General features: G+C 35.6%; 1 protein-coding gene across 11 annotated transcripts in view; it reads left to right on the forward strand.

Annotated features, from left to right (window-relative positions):
- Nucleotides 1-19383, forward strand: part of PPFIBP2 (PPFIB scaffold protein 2) — a 92499-nt gene that overhangs the window by 25409 nt on the left and 47707 nt on the right. For 10 of the 11 annotated variants that reach the window (XM_090140380.1, XM_090140379.1, XM_090140381.1 and 7 more), the window contains one exon: nt 9569-9783. In XM_090140380.1, coding sequence (XP_089996506.1) covers nt 9569-9783 — 215 coding nt within the window. Of the gene's footprint in view, nt 1-9568; nt 9784-17344; nt 17935-19383 lie in introns of those variants that run through there. The other variant, XM_090140387.1, reaches the window with a different exon arrangement.

The raw sequence follows: 19383 nt of genomic DNA on the forward strand, positions 1-19383 counted from the left end.
ATAAATACTACACTATGCAAATATTGGACAAATTATCTGCACAAATGTAGGTGCTATTAGAGTAGTCTAGAAACAGAAACGGCAAAAGTCAGCTGTTCTGAGCTATTTCATCAGACAGGAGATTGTAAAAATCATCTGCTGAGAGTTTTTTCAGGTCATAGATCCGTGGTATCTGGATACAATCTAGGCAGCATTGGATTCAAAGACTAAGGCTAAATTTCATGACTATGGAAGAGTAGCTGGAAAAAGAGGTATTCCTTAGAATAAGGCCTGAATGGGTCAGAAGAGCTGTGTTTTCCTTGTGACCTCAGAAACCTTTGCTCCAGCCATAAAATGATCGTTAATCATTGCTTCAGGGAACTGAAAAGTCTAGAGGTATTTAACTTTTGAAGTTTCAGTAAGAGAAGTGTGTACATGTATATGTATACAAACATACATTTAGATATATATGTATACACATGCAAATAAAAAAAATTATTTAATAAGAAAACCATAAATTCTTATAATAGCTGGAGTTGTTATTACAGCACAAGGCCCTATTTGAACATTTTGAGGAAAGAACTGGGCATGCAAACACACACAATACAAGTATTTAAGATTTGTAATCCTAGTTTTAGCCTTCTTAATTGTGGAAGTAAAATCACTTACTTCAAATGCTAGCATACCTACTGGATGATTCTGGTTAATGGAAATAAAAAGTCTTTAAGTAGATTGTGCATCTCAGTGCAATACAAAATATATTAGAGTTTAGAGTGCATGAGAGTAGGATTGTAAAACAAGATTAACAAATTAAATTTCTTCGGGCTTGATCAAATTTGACAGATAAGTGAGTGTTCCCAAGTCTTTAATGCTTCAGTACATCTTTACTGATACCCACCCTCTTAGCTATATAAATTAGGCATACTCAATGATTACCCCTATTTGGCTAAAATAGCAAAAAGGGCTAATGTGATTGTCAGTGACCATGACTTATCCATTAGTCAGAATGCCTTGCACTTGAAACAGAAGGAGTTTTTAAAGAAAGCATTCATATGTCAAATCTGTCTACATATTCTTTACTTGTAGTGCACATTTATGACATTGCCTCCATCTGTGTCTTGTCCAAGTCATTACTTTCTCATTTCTTTGGTTTGTACTCCATCCGTTAAAATGTGTTTCTCTACAGGATTATAAACTGTTTGATTTTTCTTTTCAATAAATCATAATGAATTATAATAGTTTTCATTTTAGTTTTTCAAAATAGTTCTGTCTAATTTGGACATCCATTTTTTTTCTTTTGTGAACAATGGTCATAAGTGTAAAGTGTAAAAATTGTCACAATGTTATAATCCTCCATAGATCCAGAATGTCTTTAAATTCAGTGGTTAATCAGTGTAGTTATTATAATCTTTAACAGAAGCTCCAGCAAGTATTACTTAATGAAAAACTTAAACATATTATCACATGGGTGTGGACTAATGTTTCAGTATTAGTACTGAAAGATTAATGAACCAAATTCTAAAAGTTTGTTAGTATTTTAATTCCCTTCTCTCCAAGGGCAGTACACTCACATTCAGCCATCACCTTGGCTATGTACTACAGCTTCTGACCCATCTTAATTGGGATACAGAAATGAAAGAGCTCAAGCTCCAGAGCTATGTGATGTTACTTAGTGTGTGTTGGATTACCAAATGAGCTCTAGTTAGATTATCAGAATTTGGATTGAAAATGGAGAAATTGACAAAAAATACTAATACATGTATTTGAACCCCTTTGAATGGATTTTAGGTTTTGTAGAGTAAGGTTTTCACTGAGTTTCTACATAAATAGTAGAAAATGGAAGATTTCCCAATGACCTTATGCTTCACCCATGAACAATCAGACAGATATTCACTCAGAGGATTCTTTCAGAATGTAAGCACTAGTCTTGCAGCACTTTAAATGAAGAAGATAGAATTCTCTGTTCTGCTTCATAAGGATTTGAAGTTGTCCAGACCAGACAGCAGAGCACTTAATTCCATTTTTTGTGGTCTGTTCTGAAGGGATGTTGTATCTGAAATGTGTGCTGGGTGACATGCAGCTGATAGGCAGTGCAAGCCTCTTGTGATTGTGTAGAGTGAATAGAGAATGGACCCTACCATTTTCTCTTCGGTTTGACATACTATCAGATGGCTTTTTATTTTTATGATTTCTATCCTATTTAAGGTTCACACAATTTTCACATTCAAAGTTTAGTTTCTATAGTAACAGTGTATAATTTAGTTATAACTTGTAGTACAGGGATTTGTGTAGAGTTTCCAATTTCCAATATCCAATTAACGCAAACTACAGTTGAAGTAGTGATGATAGGAACGGAATAATTGAAATAATGAACAATTTGTTTCTTTATAGATTGAAGCAACAACTGCAGTGGTTTTCTTATATTTTCTAGATAAATTGTGGTTGTGTTAACGGTCTGTGCTTCAATTATGATTACTGTATTTCCCTTTTTACTTCTTGTTCATGTTCAATAATTTAGGCTTTTGTTTCTGAGCAAAAGAGGTGCTATATCTATAGTACTTGTTTTACTTGTTACTTCTAGGTATTAATTAAGGTGAGCATTTTGGAAATTCTACAATACTCGCTATACTAGAGTGACATTTTGAATCCGTTGGCTAGCAAATATTTATAGATCGTATAGCAATAGAGAGATTAAAAAGGAAATGAAATAGATGACTTGAAATCAGGTCTTTGATAGAGGAATAAATAGTTTCCTATCATCAACTGTGTCGTAAGAATGCATATCAAGATAATAAGAGGGTTGGAGAAGATGAAAACAAGTCATCCTTAAAATTAGAGGAAATTAATTAATAATAATTAATAAAATGCTAATGTGTTTTGTCAGGCTTTTACATACACTGTAGCTTTTAAGATATGACCTTATATAACTGCTCAAATGCAGTTTTGGTATGTGTTTTAAAAATATATGATCATTGCACTTGTGAGGCATTGTCTACTCAATCCTTACTCAAGGTTGCCAGAGCAACTTGAAGTTTGGAATTTCCTCAATTTTGAGCGCTTAACCTTGCAAGAGATCGTTACAGCTATTTGGGCTGCTGTCCCAAACATGCTTCCCATATTCTCACTATTGTAAGCATTTTTTCTCACAGATGTGGGTGTCTGAGCACAAGATAGAGGGCCAAGATACTGTTTGTAATGCTGATGGAATCTCTCTGTAAACAGGTGAATACTGCATAATATGATGGAGCTGACAAGCATTGAGAATTTTGCTATGAACAATTAACTTAAAACAACTTCAAACATCTGCTTTTGTAAAAGACAACCTATCCTTTATGATTGTGTTGGTCTTTGATTTCCCTTGAATGTGGTCCTGCCTTTTCAGCAAAACAGCGGAATAAGAAGATTTCTTGAAAATAGGAGTATAGATTTAATTCAAAATATAGAAATCTTTATAACAGAAATATTTTTTTGTCTCTGAGTACAGAGAAGCAGGACTGTCAATATAAAACGAGAAAAACATAGTGACTGAGTACCGATAACAACATACCTGAACTGCAGTCCTTCATTGTGTTTATGCAAAACAAAATCCATATATCATAGGTATTTGTATTAAGTTTTGGTGTAACTTCACTCAAGGCAGATGTAGCATGTCCTGGGAATATGAAACAGCATGAGATGGAATTCATGTGAGGATAGTCCATGTGTGCTAAAATTTCTATTAGTGTAATAGATTCGGAAGTATTGCTCTCCTAGAGTAATTCTTTAGAAGAATTAATGGAGTTGTTATGCCAGTGTGGAGTGGAGGAAATTGCCTAACAGTATTTAATTACTTGTCTCTGATGTTAAAACCACTTTCTAGCTAAAGTTCAAACTGGTAGATAAGATGTTCTACAGCTTGCCATGCAAAGTTTCAGAAAGTTTGACTTGAAGAGAGAGGATCAAAACTGGCTTCAGAGTATGATGATGTTAAATTCCACTGGCATAGCAGTAAAGGGTGGAAAAGAGAGAGAAATGTAAATAACTGCCAATACAGTATTAAAACAAAGAAAGGCAGTTAAACCATGAGGGTCATAGCCCCATATAATTGAAAATCTGAGACACAGAGGTTCTTTTGTGGTTTATAGGGCGTTATCTGTTCTTCAGTGTGTGAGTAATTTGGTTGTTTGACAGATTTCTAAGAGGTAGATTGAAGCAACTTCTATCAAACGGAATTTTTTTAAATGCAGAATCATAGCTGTTCTATTTTCTACTTTAGGTGATGAAGTTGACTCAAAAAAGTATTAATTTTTAGAAATCAGAATAATATGATTTTTATGAAATGATGCTTTTATTTTTTAACAAACTGGATGCAGTTACTTTCCTCCTGATTGCAGAGATGTATCTTTTCATTAAACATTATTTGTGTTACCACTGACTTGCCACAACCATTATAGAATTTTTATACTAAAAAGAGGAAGTTGTTGACTTGCAACACTTTTAAATGACTGATGGTTTCACTGAGCCTAAGTCCACTCCTTTCTTTTTTGTGTGTGTGTAGAAATGCCTATGGAAGAATGTTTGAGAAGTGAAGAAATTAATGAAAATATTTGTTTTTCTTCATCTTTTAATGAAATGTGTTGATTGTGTTTTTCCTGTGCTATTGATACTTGACCTCAAATACAACATTAAGATTTATGTTTTCCTACCTTTGCTAAATTTGCACTGTTGCTGCAGAATCCATCCTCCTTTTTCCACCACCTGTAATGCTGCTTGGCTTGTGTTTCTCGATAAGGGAGATCTTTGTTGCAGTTGTGTGTACCATACATAATGTGCTCAGCATCACTGCTTGAAATCTATAAGCATGAAAAAGGGTTGAGTAGATGATTTGCATATGAAATTATAGACAGCTCTTGAAAATTGTCTAAAGTGTTCCACATGTGGTTGTAAATAAAGCTCAGCTGAAAATCATCCAAGCTACATGAAACTTGCATCTGATGATGGCCTGTAGCCATAATCTACACTTGTAGCTTTGAAAAATTTTCTAGGGCTTCCTGCTAATCCAGTTTAACTGTTACTGTTCAAGATCTAATAGCAGACATTTAAGGATCAGTTAATGCAAGCTATGATTCAAAATACAACATTTGTTATGTATTTTGCATTACTGTATTAAAAGAAAGGTTTGCGTGAGTTACCTCTACACTCCTTTGAGAGAAGACTTAGGAATGAGAAGTCTGAATTATGTCCCATCCAAACTTTACTGCTAGTTTACATAAATTCAAGTTTTCAGGGCTTTATGAGAAAAAGAGACTTGTGCTTCAGAAGGGAATTGTACTTTGCAGAATGGAAGGAGAGAGGAAGAACTTGGACAACCCATATACTCATTGAGTAAAAACGCAGGTAAAAAATAAAATTGTAGCAGTGCAACAATGATTGACTGAAAAGCCAGAGTAAATGTTTATAACTTTGTCCAAAGGTGATTAGAATAAATGACAAAACTCTATTTGTGTATTTCAGCTTTATAGGAAGCAATCTGTACCCCACTTTAGAATTAGCTTTTGTGTTCTGTTGGTTTTATTTTGGAAATAGAGAGGTATCTGTTGTTGAAGGTGAGTTTGTTTGGTTTGGATTTCTTGTGGTAACTTTTTTTAATGTTTTCATTAACTGTTTTCTGGTCTAAAAAAATCAGCAGTTTCAGGAAAAATCTCTTTGTAAACCACTAATTGTTGAGCTTAATATTACCATATTCAGGCAGTTTTGGAGAGAATAGACTGAGATTATACTGATGAATGCAGTGGGGAAGAAGTAAAGGGGCAAGGAAAAGTGAGAGATGAGAAACAGTTTTTACTGCTAAGAGTGATAAAAAATGAATGACAGACGAATGTCTATAATATAAGCTGAGGAGAGTGGATTTTCAAACTGGCAAGATTTTCTGTTTGTTATATTAGTATTGTTTAGTAATTTATTTTCACATGCTGCAAATAGTGTTGTTTTCTGAATAGGTTATGTATTTGCCCAAAAGGGACTTTTCTTTAAAACCATTCAGCTAACTGCAAGGAACTCTGAACACACAGTGTGCTTCCATGGTCAATGTGTAACCCAACTTGAAGTTGTTTTTTTAATAGTTTTCTTATTCTTTCTAGAAAGTAGCAAATTTTAACCTCCTTCATCCACTGCCTGTATGTGAAAATGAGAATTGAGCAGCTTGTCTTTATCTTTTTTTTTTTTTTCCTGCTTTATTATTTTCCCTCCTCTAAGATATACATTTATCATGATTACTTGTGATGCCCTAGAACACCATCATGTTGAGTTTCATATAAATATAATGACAAAAGATTCCCCTGTGTCCTTTTTTGCCCTTGGGGAAAAAAAAGATACAGTAAGACTCTGACTTGCTGAAGACCATACAATGAGGTTGCTGGGTTTTTTTTGTTTTTTTTTTTTGTTTGTTTGTTTTTTTAGTTCAGAACTACACTCATTTTTCTTGACTATCAATAAAATTCTAGTGGTTGAACCATATTCTTCCCTGCTTCAGTTGCCTACAGTGAAGTCAGATACATACTAATTGCTGTTAAGGGGAGAGTTTACTGGTAACATCTAGGAGTTTGTTTGCGCTGGGGCATTTCTTATTTTTTTCCTTTTTTTTTCCTTTTCTTTTTTTTTTTCAGTCAGCAAGGAGATCCAGATTCTTACTGTCTGGAGATAAAGTGTAATGTATTTTGCAGTATGATGATGTGAAGATTTAAACCAATGCAAATTAATGTACTTACTCCTACGCACTTTTAATTTTTCAGGGTGTGTTCTTGTCCTTCTGTCGAACTGTATATTATCTTTTTAATATGAAACTATATGGAAAGCAAATAAGAGAAGCAAGCCTGTGATTCACTTGAATCTAAGCAGTAAAATAGGAAGCTTTTGCAAATAAAATACTGAATTGAACTATCACAACTTTCCTACAGAATTTTAAATTATTTTTTGAAGAAGGTGGATATGATAGTAATTGTGGTCATGTTGCCATTGTAATCAAAGAATGGAAGCAAGATGTGATAAGCAGTGAGGCATTCAGTTTGATAAGGGAAGATGTTACTAGTACCGTCCACAAGCAAATTACAGTGGTTTGTACAGTTTGGCTTTATATTTGCCTGTGTAAACTGTCTAAACTGCAAACATAATCAATTTAAACCCAGGATATTTGTTTTAAATCTGTATTTATCTTGAAGCATTGGTTGCGGATCTAGTCCTACTTCTAGTTATGTGGGAGAAGAGACTGAACCCCACCTCACCACAGCCTCCTTTCAGGTACTTGTAGAGAGCTAGGAGGTCTCCCCTGAGCCTCCTCTTCTCCAGACTAAGCAATACCAGCTCCCTCTGCTGCTCCTCGTAACACTCATGCTCCAGACCTCTCACAGCTTCATTGCCCTTCTCTGGACATGCTCCAGGGCCTCAAATTCTTTCTTGTAGTGGAGGCCTAAAACTGAACACATCACTCAAGGTTTGTCCTCGCCAGGTTGAGTACTGAGGCACAGATATAAGTTCCTGTTGTACACAATTTGCAATCTTCTGTTTTTAGTTCATACTGTGCTAGGTTAAACTGCATTAGGAAGTAAATAAACAGCTTGCATAGATACCTAGGAGGATGTAAAAAAACAAGAATATATATTTTATTGGTTAGAATAATCAAATTCAGTAAAACAGATTTTTTTTCCTTTTAAGAGAATCATCTGGAAGATAAATTGACCTAGAAGGTAAAAAAAGTTGTCTTTAGCAATCTTAGAACTGGATATTGAAGAGAAACATGATCTTGGCTGCAGTCTTAGACAGAAAATAAGATGAGGTCTTACACTTGACATATCAAAATAAACTCATATATAACACAAGTGAATAGGACTAAATGTTTGAAAGGAGCTTAGAATTATATTAAATAGGTAATGAAGATAAATGTGTTGCATTAAAACAAACAAAGAAAACAGTGCATATGACAACCAATACTACTGAGTGTTGCTTAATCTCAGAAATGTCTAAGGATGCTTTTGCGCTGTTTTGATACAAACAACACATAAATAGAACAGCAGAATTAAAATGACACAGTCGTCTGCATAGGTAAGTGATCTGATAGAATTTAAGTCATTAAAGCAGTGGTTGAAGAACATCTGGTTAATATTATTTAGATTTCCCTTAAGATTATTGTGAAGTTTAGCGTTCACAAAATGAGAGATAAAATGCTTTCTTGGATTGATGACTCGCTGAGATGGGAAAACAATGTTAGGATCAAATGATCAATTGGTGTTCTGGCAAAAAGCCCATCTAGGTGCAGAAGGTATTCAAGTGTATTAGGACATAGTGTTAATGCATATGTGAGCTATATTTACTAAATTATGTATATAGTGTTATATGTAAAATACAGTTAGATTCACTGGGTTCAAACAACATGTAGTGTTCAAATCAGAGTAGATAAACAACAATAACAGACAAACGAACATTGATTAATGCAAAGTAGTGTGCACAGAAGAGGGAAACTTGGATTAGTCATACGTCTGTGTTTCAAATTAAATACAGCTGCTCAGGGAAAAAAAATCTTAGCCAGTAGTTTTCAAAACTTGATTAAGACTTCTCTTCCTTTTGCAACTAAAGTATAAGGTGTAAGTGATGTTAAAAAGACGAGTGAGTGGAAAAATACTATGGAAATGATTTTGATCACCTTGTATGGATCAATGATACAATACAGCATACGTATGTAAAATTACTGTACTCCTCTCAATCCTTTTATTTTCTAAGTACCTCCCATGAAGTCAAATAAGAGAAAACGTGAGATTGTTTATGCTAGAGAACAGGCACGAATACATACATAAGTGCAATCTGTTACGTACATGGAGCAATGAACTATGAATTAAACTATAAAAAGTAAAGCCAATACAAGTTTTCCATCTGAGTATTTGTTTAAGAAACCAATCGGTGTCAAATGAAACTCAGAACTGAAAAAAGATAGCTTGGCGACACAGGGTATTAAAGCAAAAGATTCAAAGATATTAGAATTTATACTTCTTCGTTTCATGAGATATGTTTTTGAGGAAAGATTGACGCCGAAAGGATGTCAGCGAGTGGCTGTGTTTTAGAGTTTTTTATAATTTGGAGAGCTCACAAAGTTCTCAGAACTTTGGGTAGTTTGTTCTCTCTGAAAAGTGCTTTAAACCTGTTTGAGGTTACGTATTTTTCCATTTCTGGTAATGCAGGTCATTTTCATTTAAGTTTTTTGTCAAAGGGCTGAGTGAATCTTGCTTGTTTTGCTTGAGAAACACTGCTCTGTGTGGAGACTTCTATGTAGCTGAGAAGGTAGTGACATCTCATGGTAACCATGGAAAATTACAGGTGATTTGTGGTAAAGTTTGGAGTGTGTAATTTAACGGACATTGTAAATGTTGTCTAGGTTGAAATATGCTTGTACATAGCTCTCATGTTTAATTCTAAAGTGTTCATTATTTACCTAATAACTACTTTATTTCTAAGCCTTACTGGAAGTATTGAAACTTGTCAATATTTGAAGTCCAAATATAGCAGTGTGTAATAGCTAGATGTTTGTCAACTGAAATCAGACTTTCCTGTTTTCTTGTTTTAGGTACAAAGTCAGCTGCAGAATATGCTAATTGTGCTTATGATATTGTGTCCCCTGCTCCATCAGTATATTTGGGCACATTTCAAATTTTGCATCTCCTGGAAGATCTAAAGATGGCTTTGGAAATGTTAGAGGATCCTCAAGAGAAAGAAGCACTGCGAAATCAAATTCCAGGGGCCACAGCAGTATGTATACGGGAGTGGTTTGAAGAGAATCTGGTGAGTATTTATTTCTAACTTTATCATTTTGTTTGTTTGTTTGTAAACAGCCTTAGGTCAAGTATTTTCATGCTTCAGTGACTTTTATTATGACTGAAATCTGTCGTCTTCGAGAACTGCAGCAGGTATTAAATAATCATAAAAAGCTGTTGATATTACCACTTTATAAGGTGATGATTAAATGCACACAGGAGTATGAAAAGATCATAGACCTCAGGTTGTGTTGGGTGTAGTAAAAGCAAAGCTCAAAGTGAACTTTCCTGTGACGTTTTTTGCTTTTATTTGTTTTTGCTGTTGATATTCAACCTTTGCTGAAGATAACATATAAGTGTATATATACAAAAAGCTTGTCATTTTTAAATTTATCAATTTGGAATTTGGTGATGTTGTCTGATGAAGGAAGAGATAGGAATAAAATGGATGATTCTGTATCATTTTGCTTGCTACGTTTCCTTTGCCTTAGTTGTTGGTATTCTGAAACTCCAAGGTATATTCTACACCAGGCAGTGGTGGTAAATGAAAAGAGCATTAGCTTCTGAGTGAGACATGTTTATATTGGGATAGATAGGGAATAAACATTTGGCTGTATTGAAAGGACTGAGCCTTATCCAGATGAAGAGCAGATCTTATAGCTGTATAATAGTATATTGAGACCACTGTGATCTTAAAATATTTTGCCCTGTTCTGAGGAGTTCTACACTTATTTTAAGGACATCTATATGCATGAGGGGATTTGAGCATGGTAGGTGTGATTTTATTTTATTTTTTTAAATTACAAAACATCCACTAAACTCAATCTTAGAATATGCACTGGTTTTTCTTTTATAGTTTAAAAAACAAAAACAAAAACAAAAAAAACCTGTAAGCATGCACACAGCTTCTGTGTTTTAAAATCTTGATAGGCCTGTGTGGAACTGGGAGTTGGACATCATCTTGCCTGCCATTAATTCTATCATTTAGTACCATTATTAGGTGTGAAATATCACCAAGTGTTTCTTAACAATTCTGTTATGTATACCAAAGATGTGGGAAAATTTAGTTGTGTCTAAGGTGTGAAAATTTCAGGATTTGTTTCGCATCTGACATTACTTTGCTTATTCCGTCATTTGAGGGCATTAATTTTATTTATTTTTAATGGGACCTCTGGTGGTGATATAGTGTTTCAGGTGGAGTTGGATTTTGTACTTGTTTGTGGAATTAAAATTTCTAAAATTTTGCAAATTCATGTATTTTGCGAAGGCTCCTTTTTAAATTTCTGTACTCTGGTATCTCTGAACGTCAAGAATTTGCACTCAGCTGTAATGCATTAACCTCAACAGCACTGATTTGAGATGGATGAAGTAGCATTGAATTTAGGTGGTTACTACAAATAATGGAATGAGGATAGAACAATTTCTGTAATGTTAGAAAAGCGCTGTTCTTTTGATGAAGGAAAAATGGAATAAAGCTTCATTAATAGTAGCCTTTTTACTACTTAAGAACTATATTAAAAATTTGTGCCTACAAGTGAATTCATGCAGTGTTCTACATGCTTTATGTTTGTAAATTCTTTGGCCTTGAAAACTGAGCAACAAAGAAGAGGAGGATTGTCATAAGACATTTAAAAGAATTTTGAAGGAAACTTCAAATACATAAAACAATTTTGTGTGCTTCTTGTTAAATATTTTAGTACGACCAAAGACCACAGGACATATCAAGAAGTAGATAGTAATTTCAGCATTAAAAATTAAGTGTTGCAGTAACAACAGGCTATGTTTGAATTAATGAGCTGTGAGAGAATACGTTTAGGTACAGTTTTATTTTAGAACTCTCACTGTCTACACTGTTCATTTATTAATACATCTTTGTTGATCACTTTTTTGAGTATAAAGAACTCTGGTGTTCTTACAAAGGTCCTAAAGTAATTTTTAAAATAGGTGAAAGCCCTTATTTTCGTGACTGTAAAACATGATCTTACTTCTAGTGGAGCGTTTATGTTTAATTTCAGCCACTTCACTGTGTAGCTTTATATACTGATCCTTAAAATGCTGGAAGTCCTGAGTATTTTCCTGATGGTGTTTTTTCTTAGAAGCTTAATTCTGAAAATCTTTTTTGAAGGCTCTAAATTCAAGGAAACAGGGGGGAGAATTATAGAATTCCTTATGTTGGAGGGGACCTTAAAGATGATCTAGTTCCAACCCCCTGCCATAGGCAAGGTTGCCAACCACTAGATCAAGCTGTCCAGTATCCCATCCAGCCTGGCCTCAAAATGCCTCCAGGGATGGGGAATCCACAACTTCTCTGGGCAAGCTGTTCCAGTACTTCACCACCCTCTGAGAAAAGAATTCCTTCCTAACATCTAACCTAAATCTCCTCTCTTTTAAATAGTTTAAAGCCATTTGTCCTATCATTATCAGGCCCTGGAAAAGATCAATTGCCCTCTGGCTTGTAAGCTGCTTTTAAGTGCTGGAAGTCTGTAATGAGGTCTCCCTGGAGCCTTTTTTTTCCTCCACGCTAAACAGGTTCAGCTCCTCAATGCCTCTTCATAGGAGAGGTGCTCCGATCCTCTGATCATCTTAGGCCCTTCTCTGGACCCATTCCAAGAGCTCCACGTCCTTCCTGTACTGGGGTCTCCAGATTTGGACACAGTACTCCATCTGGGGCCTTCCAAGAGCAGAGTATAGGGGCACAATCCCCTCCTTCTGACCACCCGTCTTTTGGTGCAGCCCAGGATACCGTTGGCCTTCTGGATGGCAAGAGCACACTGCTGGCTCTTGTCCAGCTTTTTGTCCATCAGGACCCTCCTTAGGGCAAGATACCTCAAGACAGACTTGAACAAATACTTTTATAAAGATGGAGTATAATAGTAATATCCTCTGGTAGTTAAAAGAAAATAATTGTACTTTCTTGTATACAGACTGTTGTTACAAGAAGTCTTTAGAAGTGTACTGTATAAATATTTAATTGGAACGTAAGTCATTGCTACTAAAAACAGAAGAATTACATGTATGCAGCAGTAGAACTCTTCAACAACAGCTGAATGGGAAGAGAATATGTTCTGAGCAATGTCAGTTAAATCCAGTACATTTATCTCCTGGTAGGTTTGACTGCGGGACTCAACTGTTGAGAGTCATGACAGAACTATATATAGCTGAATCTTCCAATTACCAAGTGGCATTGTCACATGCTGAATTGAAAATATACCAGCAAAGTCTGCTTGGGATGGTATAGTCAAGCCATTATTCTGTATGCACTCATGTTTATTATTTCCAGTTTGAAATACTAGATGGGTATGTTTTCTGAGCAGTTGTTCAAGTTGCATTTTGAATGACCCAGTCCTCTGCTGTGCTCCAGCTCCTTTTCAATGAGTTAGTGATGTAAGGAAGCCCTGAACAGGCAGGTCTGGTCTTCTGACTTCCTCAAACATGTTAGAGTAATTCTCAGCACGCAGGAAACAGCAGTATACTTCATGCCTACAGCTCTTTATGAATACTAGAGAATGCCTTGGAGCTAGTGGGAAGGGAGGTGTAAATGGCTTGCATGGAATTTACCTAAGCCAGGATGAATTGATTTATTATTATTTTTTTTAACATTCCATTGTTGCTTGTCTGGGAGTCAGTTTCATGTTCTCTGTCAGCAAAGTTCACTGTATTATTATTATTATTATTATTATTATTATTATTATTAGGGATGTTATTATTAGGGAGGGGTTGGATGTCAGGGGGAAATTCTTTACAGAGAGAGTGGTGAGGTGCTGGAACTGGCTGCCTAGAGAGGTTGTGGATGCCCCGTCCCTAGAAGTGTTCAAGACCAGATTGGATGGGGCCCTGGGCAGCCTGGTCTAGCATTAACTGGTCTAGTATTAAATGGAGAAGTTGGTGGCCCTGCGTGTGGCAGGGGGGTTGGAGATTCATGATCCTTGAGGTCCCTTCCAACCCTGGCTATTCTGTGATTCTGTGTGATTCTGTATTAGCTGTTTTTCAAAGTTAGGAAAATCTATTCTGCACAAAGAACTAAAACAAGTTGAAAATACCTTTGTGGCAAGTAGGTCTAGATCTTTTTCTTAAAATGATGTGCTGAGGTTAGTATTCTGTAGTTTCTTGTAACCATGTAATGACCAATAATATTTAATAGAGTCAATTTTCAATTACAGTGACCAGAAGCAATTAAATAGAACTGTGTTATGGCCATAGGCTTTCAGTGCTCATGAATGAAAGACAGCATTCTGGTTATAATATCAAGGTTTGTTTTTATGTTAAGTTTTCCAGTATTTCAAGGTAGCCTGGTGACATACCATAAAGATTAGCCCTTGAGGGTAATTCTTACCCATATGGGCTATGTGCACCTTGATATTGTCAGAGGGACTACAGGCCTCCTCTGTAGGAATTCATGATTGTATATACAGAAATTGCATGCTAGCCTTCAAAAGGATGAATTTGACTGAAGGTGTTGTCTTCAGTGGCTTTGCACTAAGTCACAGAGTGTCACATTTGTCTTTAGTTTTGTACCTAATGTTATGGGTGGTAACGGTTTTTTACTTGACATTATCTTCTGTCACTTTATTTCTGGCTGCATTGCTTTTCATTGTTTTAAATTTGGTATACTGCATTAATGTAACAAACATTAGTGTAAAAATGTAAATGCTATAAAATACCTACATAGTAGGCAATAATGCAATGGTCAACAAAGATACACAGTTCAAACACAACATTTTCATGTTTTGTGATGTTTCAGAAAGAAAAACAAGTTATAGTTATTTTTGAACTTGGTATTTATGAAGTAGCATACAATAGGCTGGCACATTTCTCGTCTTTGTAAATAGATGAGCTTGTCTACATAACATTTTTCATGGTCTTTCCCAGCATGCTGATTTCATTTGTTTATATGAACATATTTGCTTTACTTGTGATAGAGAAAGAAGTGGGCTTTTTGTTTGTTTGTTTCAATAAGTTTTATCTTGCTCTGTCCTTCAGAAATTGTCAATTAGTAATTATTAAGACTCTCTGAACATCTGTCTTACTGGAAATGCTTAACGTTCCTCAATATATAAACAGGATTTCTGTTGCTATTTCTTTTTTCACCTGTGTTCTCATGCAGGTGCATTCTCATATTTTCTCTTTCTTCGCTCTCCAGTTCTCACGTTTTTCTGCATCACAGCAATGACAGGTGTGTGAATTGGCATATTGAGGACATTTTCCCAGATATGTTTCTAATCCCTTTGCTTCCAAGCAAAGTTCAAACATAAGGATCAGGAAGTAATGGATGTAGAGTAATGGATGAAGGAAAACTTAATATTTGTGAGTGATCAGCTAGATCGTTCTCCCTTTGACTTATTTACATGAGGGTGGTGGCATTACAGTGATGTTGGGGGCTGATTTTATTTTACTTGGTTTGATATTTAGTTCTCTGTTGAACTAGAAGTTAGTGCTCAGTGAAGAACTATGCATAAACATGCATTTCCTTCACTTGCTTTTTTTTTTTTTCCTTAAACACAACAGTAACCCGATGAAGCAATCCTCACATTGCACATTGCAACATATTTTCCATGTTTTCACACTGCCCAGAGGAAATAACCTGTTTTTCCAGAGAAATTCTAAGCGAATTTGAGGCAATGGATTTGAATTCATTTGGTGCCTGAAACTTTTTCAGGCCAAAGCTCAAGCAGGACATAAAGTTCAGCAAGCAGGTGACAGGCTGGAAGGGAACACGTGACTGTCCGGAATGTATGTTGTCAACATTCATAGCTGATAAGATGCAGAAAATTCAGGCACGTCTACCTCTTAATCAGGAAGAATGACTGTAACAAAATCAAGAGACCTTTGTATGAAATCCGGAACAAGTGACAAGGCAAAAATAAGGTATGTTTGTGATTTAAAATACTTTTAACAGGAAAAATTGATACTCGCCTAGCTGCAAATGCTACACTGAGGTACTTGTAAGTGGAAGAATACAATTTTCTTTTAGTGTTTGTTTGTTTGTTTGTTTGTTTTTTCTCTCTGCTGTAAAGCAAAATCATTACGACATAATATGTTGTGGAACATTTTAAGAGAGTACAGAGTACTTTCCCCCCCCACTTTGTTAAATAAGTCTGAAATAAGTCTTGCAACCTCCGTTTTGAACTGGATTAAATGTGGATATGGGATTCTGTAATTGGCTGTGCCGTGGGATACACAATGATGTGAGAAAGTCTGATGCATTTGCTATTCTGTATAATCAGATAACTCATTTTCTGGGGAATAAAAGCGCCCCTAGGGATTTCATATTTTAATCTCAAAAGAACCCCCTTAGTCGGTTATGACAGAGGCTGTCACACACAGAGAAATGTCCTGTACTGAGTGCATCTCAAATGATTTGTAAGAGCTTTTAAAATGAATGCCAGATTACATGAACTATGATGAGAGCAGCTCTTTCTTGAAATGTTAACATAGCATAAAAACTTGTACAATTGGCATAGAATAAGTATGTTTGATGTACAGAGCAACTCAAGTCCTTTTCCGGTGCTGTCTCATGGCATGGTTCACTTTTAGAAAAGTTCTTTTGCCTTGTTCCATTTTCTGCCAATTTTAGCTACTCTAGCATCTTTAGAAGACTTGTACTACTAACTTTTTAAAAACCTTTCACATTTTTCTTGTCATAGAACTTCATATATTTATTACTGTCCAGTACTCAAAGAAGTCTGGTAGTCTAGGTTTGTATCCTTCTCTGCTTGTCACTTGAAAGATCCAAGCGTTGGTCAAAAGGATCAAAAATATTTGAAATAGTAAACCTCTTTGCAGAAACTCCTTTGTCTGGGATTTCCAGATAAAGTTTGAAGGGTGGATAGATGGCTTAGTATGATAGATCCCTTTTAAGAACTGCTTTTCAGAGCATTATACAGTTTTAGACTTCGAATTCTTTGCATATACCATTAGCGTGATGGGCAACTTGGTCCTGGCTCCAAGTTCTTGCACTTTGTCTTAAATGCATGAATGTACTTGGCTGTAGGAACTGGGGAAAAAAAAAAGAAAAAGGAAAAAGGGGAAAAAAAAGTGGAGCAAAGTAAATATTCTGAGATCACAAAAATCCAATGGGACAGCAGCATTTTGGTGTTCACAGTTGTTGCCCAATACATTGTGTTTGTATATGGAACGACCAGTTTTACAGTTTAAGACCAAAGCCACTTTTAATAGTGGGAGATATCAAGAAACTGGAGTTTGCTGGGAAAGGTTAGAGTGTAGTCATAAGTACTGTGCAGAGGCACTAGAGGACCCTGTAGTAATAGGGAGTATTTTTAAAGATCCCTTCTTTGCCAGAATGTTGCTTTGCATATGCATTAATCTCCGTGTTGCAAGTTTGAAAAGTTGCCATTCCACGAGGCTTCAGCAGAAGCAGACAAAAATCTTAGAAAGGGTATCATCATCTTTTGTTAAGATGGAAAACTGCCTTCCTGGCACTATTTATGGAATAATCAGCTTATCCACTGAATCGTCCTTGAATTCCTCCTTTTTTATAATGTCTTTTGTGAGGACAGGCCAGTAATTCAAAGAGCATAACTTATTTTTAGGTTTAGTCAGGGCCTGAAATAAACTGAGTAGGCTGAGTAGTGTTACGATAAACAGGGAGTAAAACAGAGACAGGAAATAGGGGGTCTTTGGTAATGAATTCCAGCCACTCTTGAAGCAGAAAGCCAGGGAAAGCATTACTTGAAAATAGTTTCACAGTGACAGCTTAATAATTTTAGGTTGTTATTCAGCGCTAAAAGTGAATAGTTTCTGCAGATTTATACTGTTCTTGAAAGATCCCTTTTTAAAGACCATTTAGCAAGTTATATTTTTAATGCCTTTAGATTTACGTTGTTCTGGTTGCTAACCGATCTGCTGTTTAAAAAAAACAGATGTTTGGGGGAGAGTCTGAAGTTTATACAGTTGTGCATTATATATACATCTGTGAGAAGTGTTTGGGATAAGACTGTGGGACAGAGGCAGTAGATTTAACTTGAAATGTGTACACACACACAAGAATTTAGAAGTAGAGGGCTTTAAAGGGGAAGAAGTCACAGCTATATCCTGTAGAACAAAGCAGCGCGCTTGCTTCCAAAAGTTTCTTTTAGCCCTTGGAACGTGACTGCTGAGATGGGCCCAAAGCATGGATGGTGAGATTGATATTTACAAGCACTTCACGTGGCTAAAGCGGGTAAGTGATTTGCTGTTCTTTGATTTGTCTTTGTAAATGCATGTTACCAATCTAAGTCAGAATTCTCAGCTTTGCGGAAGGAAACACACGGAGTGCCTCAGACCTGAAATAATGTAAGTTCCTTTATGAGAAAGGAATTAGGGACTTTTCTTCAAGCAGGAGGAGGAAGCTTGAAGGGGGGGGGGGAGGCTGTGCAGGGGGACAATCAGTGGTCTATGTCTTTAAAAACAAAACTCTAGTCTGTGAACAAATGGCAGTAGGTTCTAAAGTGCTCGTGCTTTCCTGAGGTTGTAGTATAGCAAAGCATATCATACATTGCAGTGTATGGCAAAAAATTAGACTACATTGTTTATCACATTGTGGTTTAAAATTAAGAAATATTTGCACCGGTTCTTCACTTAATTTTTCACTGCTGTAACTGCCTGAGATCTTTGTGTGCTTTTGTTTTGAATAAAAATGGTGGTTTTTTTTTTCCTTCTCTGATTAAATTATGCTTTTTAAAAACGCAGTGCTATTATCCTCATTTTTGTGATGAATGTGAAACTGAACATGAATTAACTGAGTAATATAAGGAGATTAATTTTTGTTTTCCTGCAAAATTAAAAAAAGAAAGTCTGATCATCCTGGAAAAATCATCTAATCTTTGCTTCTAAGTTTCTTAGGTTCTAACTGTTTACTTTCCAGTTTTTGTGGATTTTTAAAATGGGATGTGAATAGTTCCTTCACAGTAAACTGTTCTATTAAGTTACAATATTGATTTAACTGTATGTCATGTGAGGAGTACATCTTCCCATCATACTTATAAAAAAAAATCTATTTAACTGCATACTTTTGTTATAAATTCCATGCACGCTATTTATGTTAGTGCTTCTGCATGACCCTTGATTAAAAACACATGCATACATATGTGCACACACTATTTTTAACTGGCTGTGTAAACATAAAACGTAGGTGAATATCTGTGCTGAATGTGAGCAGGCACTTTAACGTGGGTAGCTTCTTTAAATGTAAAATATTTGTGATATTTAAGTCTTTAACAAAAGCTCGAGAATGTTGAAGTTCAGTTTACTTACGAAATATTTATATCTCTTCCTCAAAACTCTTTGTGTTTCTGCAGTATGGATGAGGAGAGGATTAAATGGGGAAATGAGTGGGTGAGTGAAGAAGAAGAGACAACAGGAAGCAGTAGCTGGGAACATTGCACTATTAGTTTAATTTGTGTTTTGTATAGTTAAAACTAGATAACTCTTTCGTGGTTTTTGAGATCACGTTACTTTGTTATTTAAATGATGTTTTAAATATGGTACGTCTGCCACCTCTGCTTCCCTGTTAATATCCAAAAGATAGATTTGCTGACAAAAGACTGAGGTGTGCTATTATCAAACTGAGTTGCATTCACTGTGCACTGAGAATGATAAAACAATGAGAAAGGAGTAGCTTCAGAGAAGA

This window comes from Phasianus colchicus, chromosome 5, assembly GCF_987193195.1.
Source record: "Phasianus colchicus chromosome 5, bPhaCol1.hap1.1, whole genome shotgun sequence".
NCBI classification, from domain to species: domain Eukaryota; kingdom Metazoa; phylum Chordata; class Aves; order Galliformes; family Phasianidae; genus Phasianus; species Phasianus colchicus.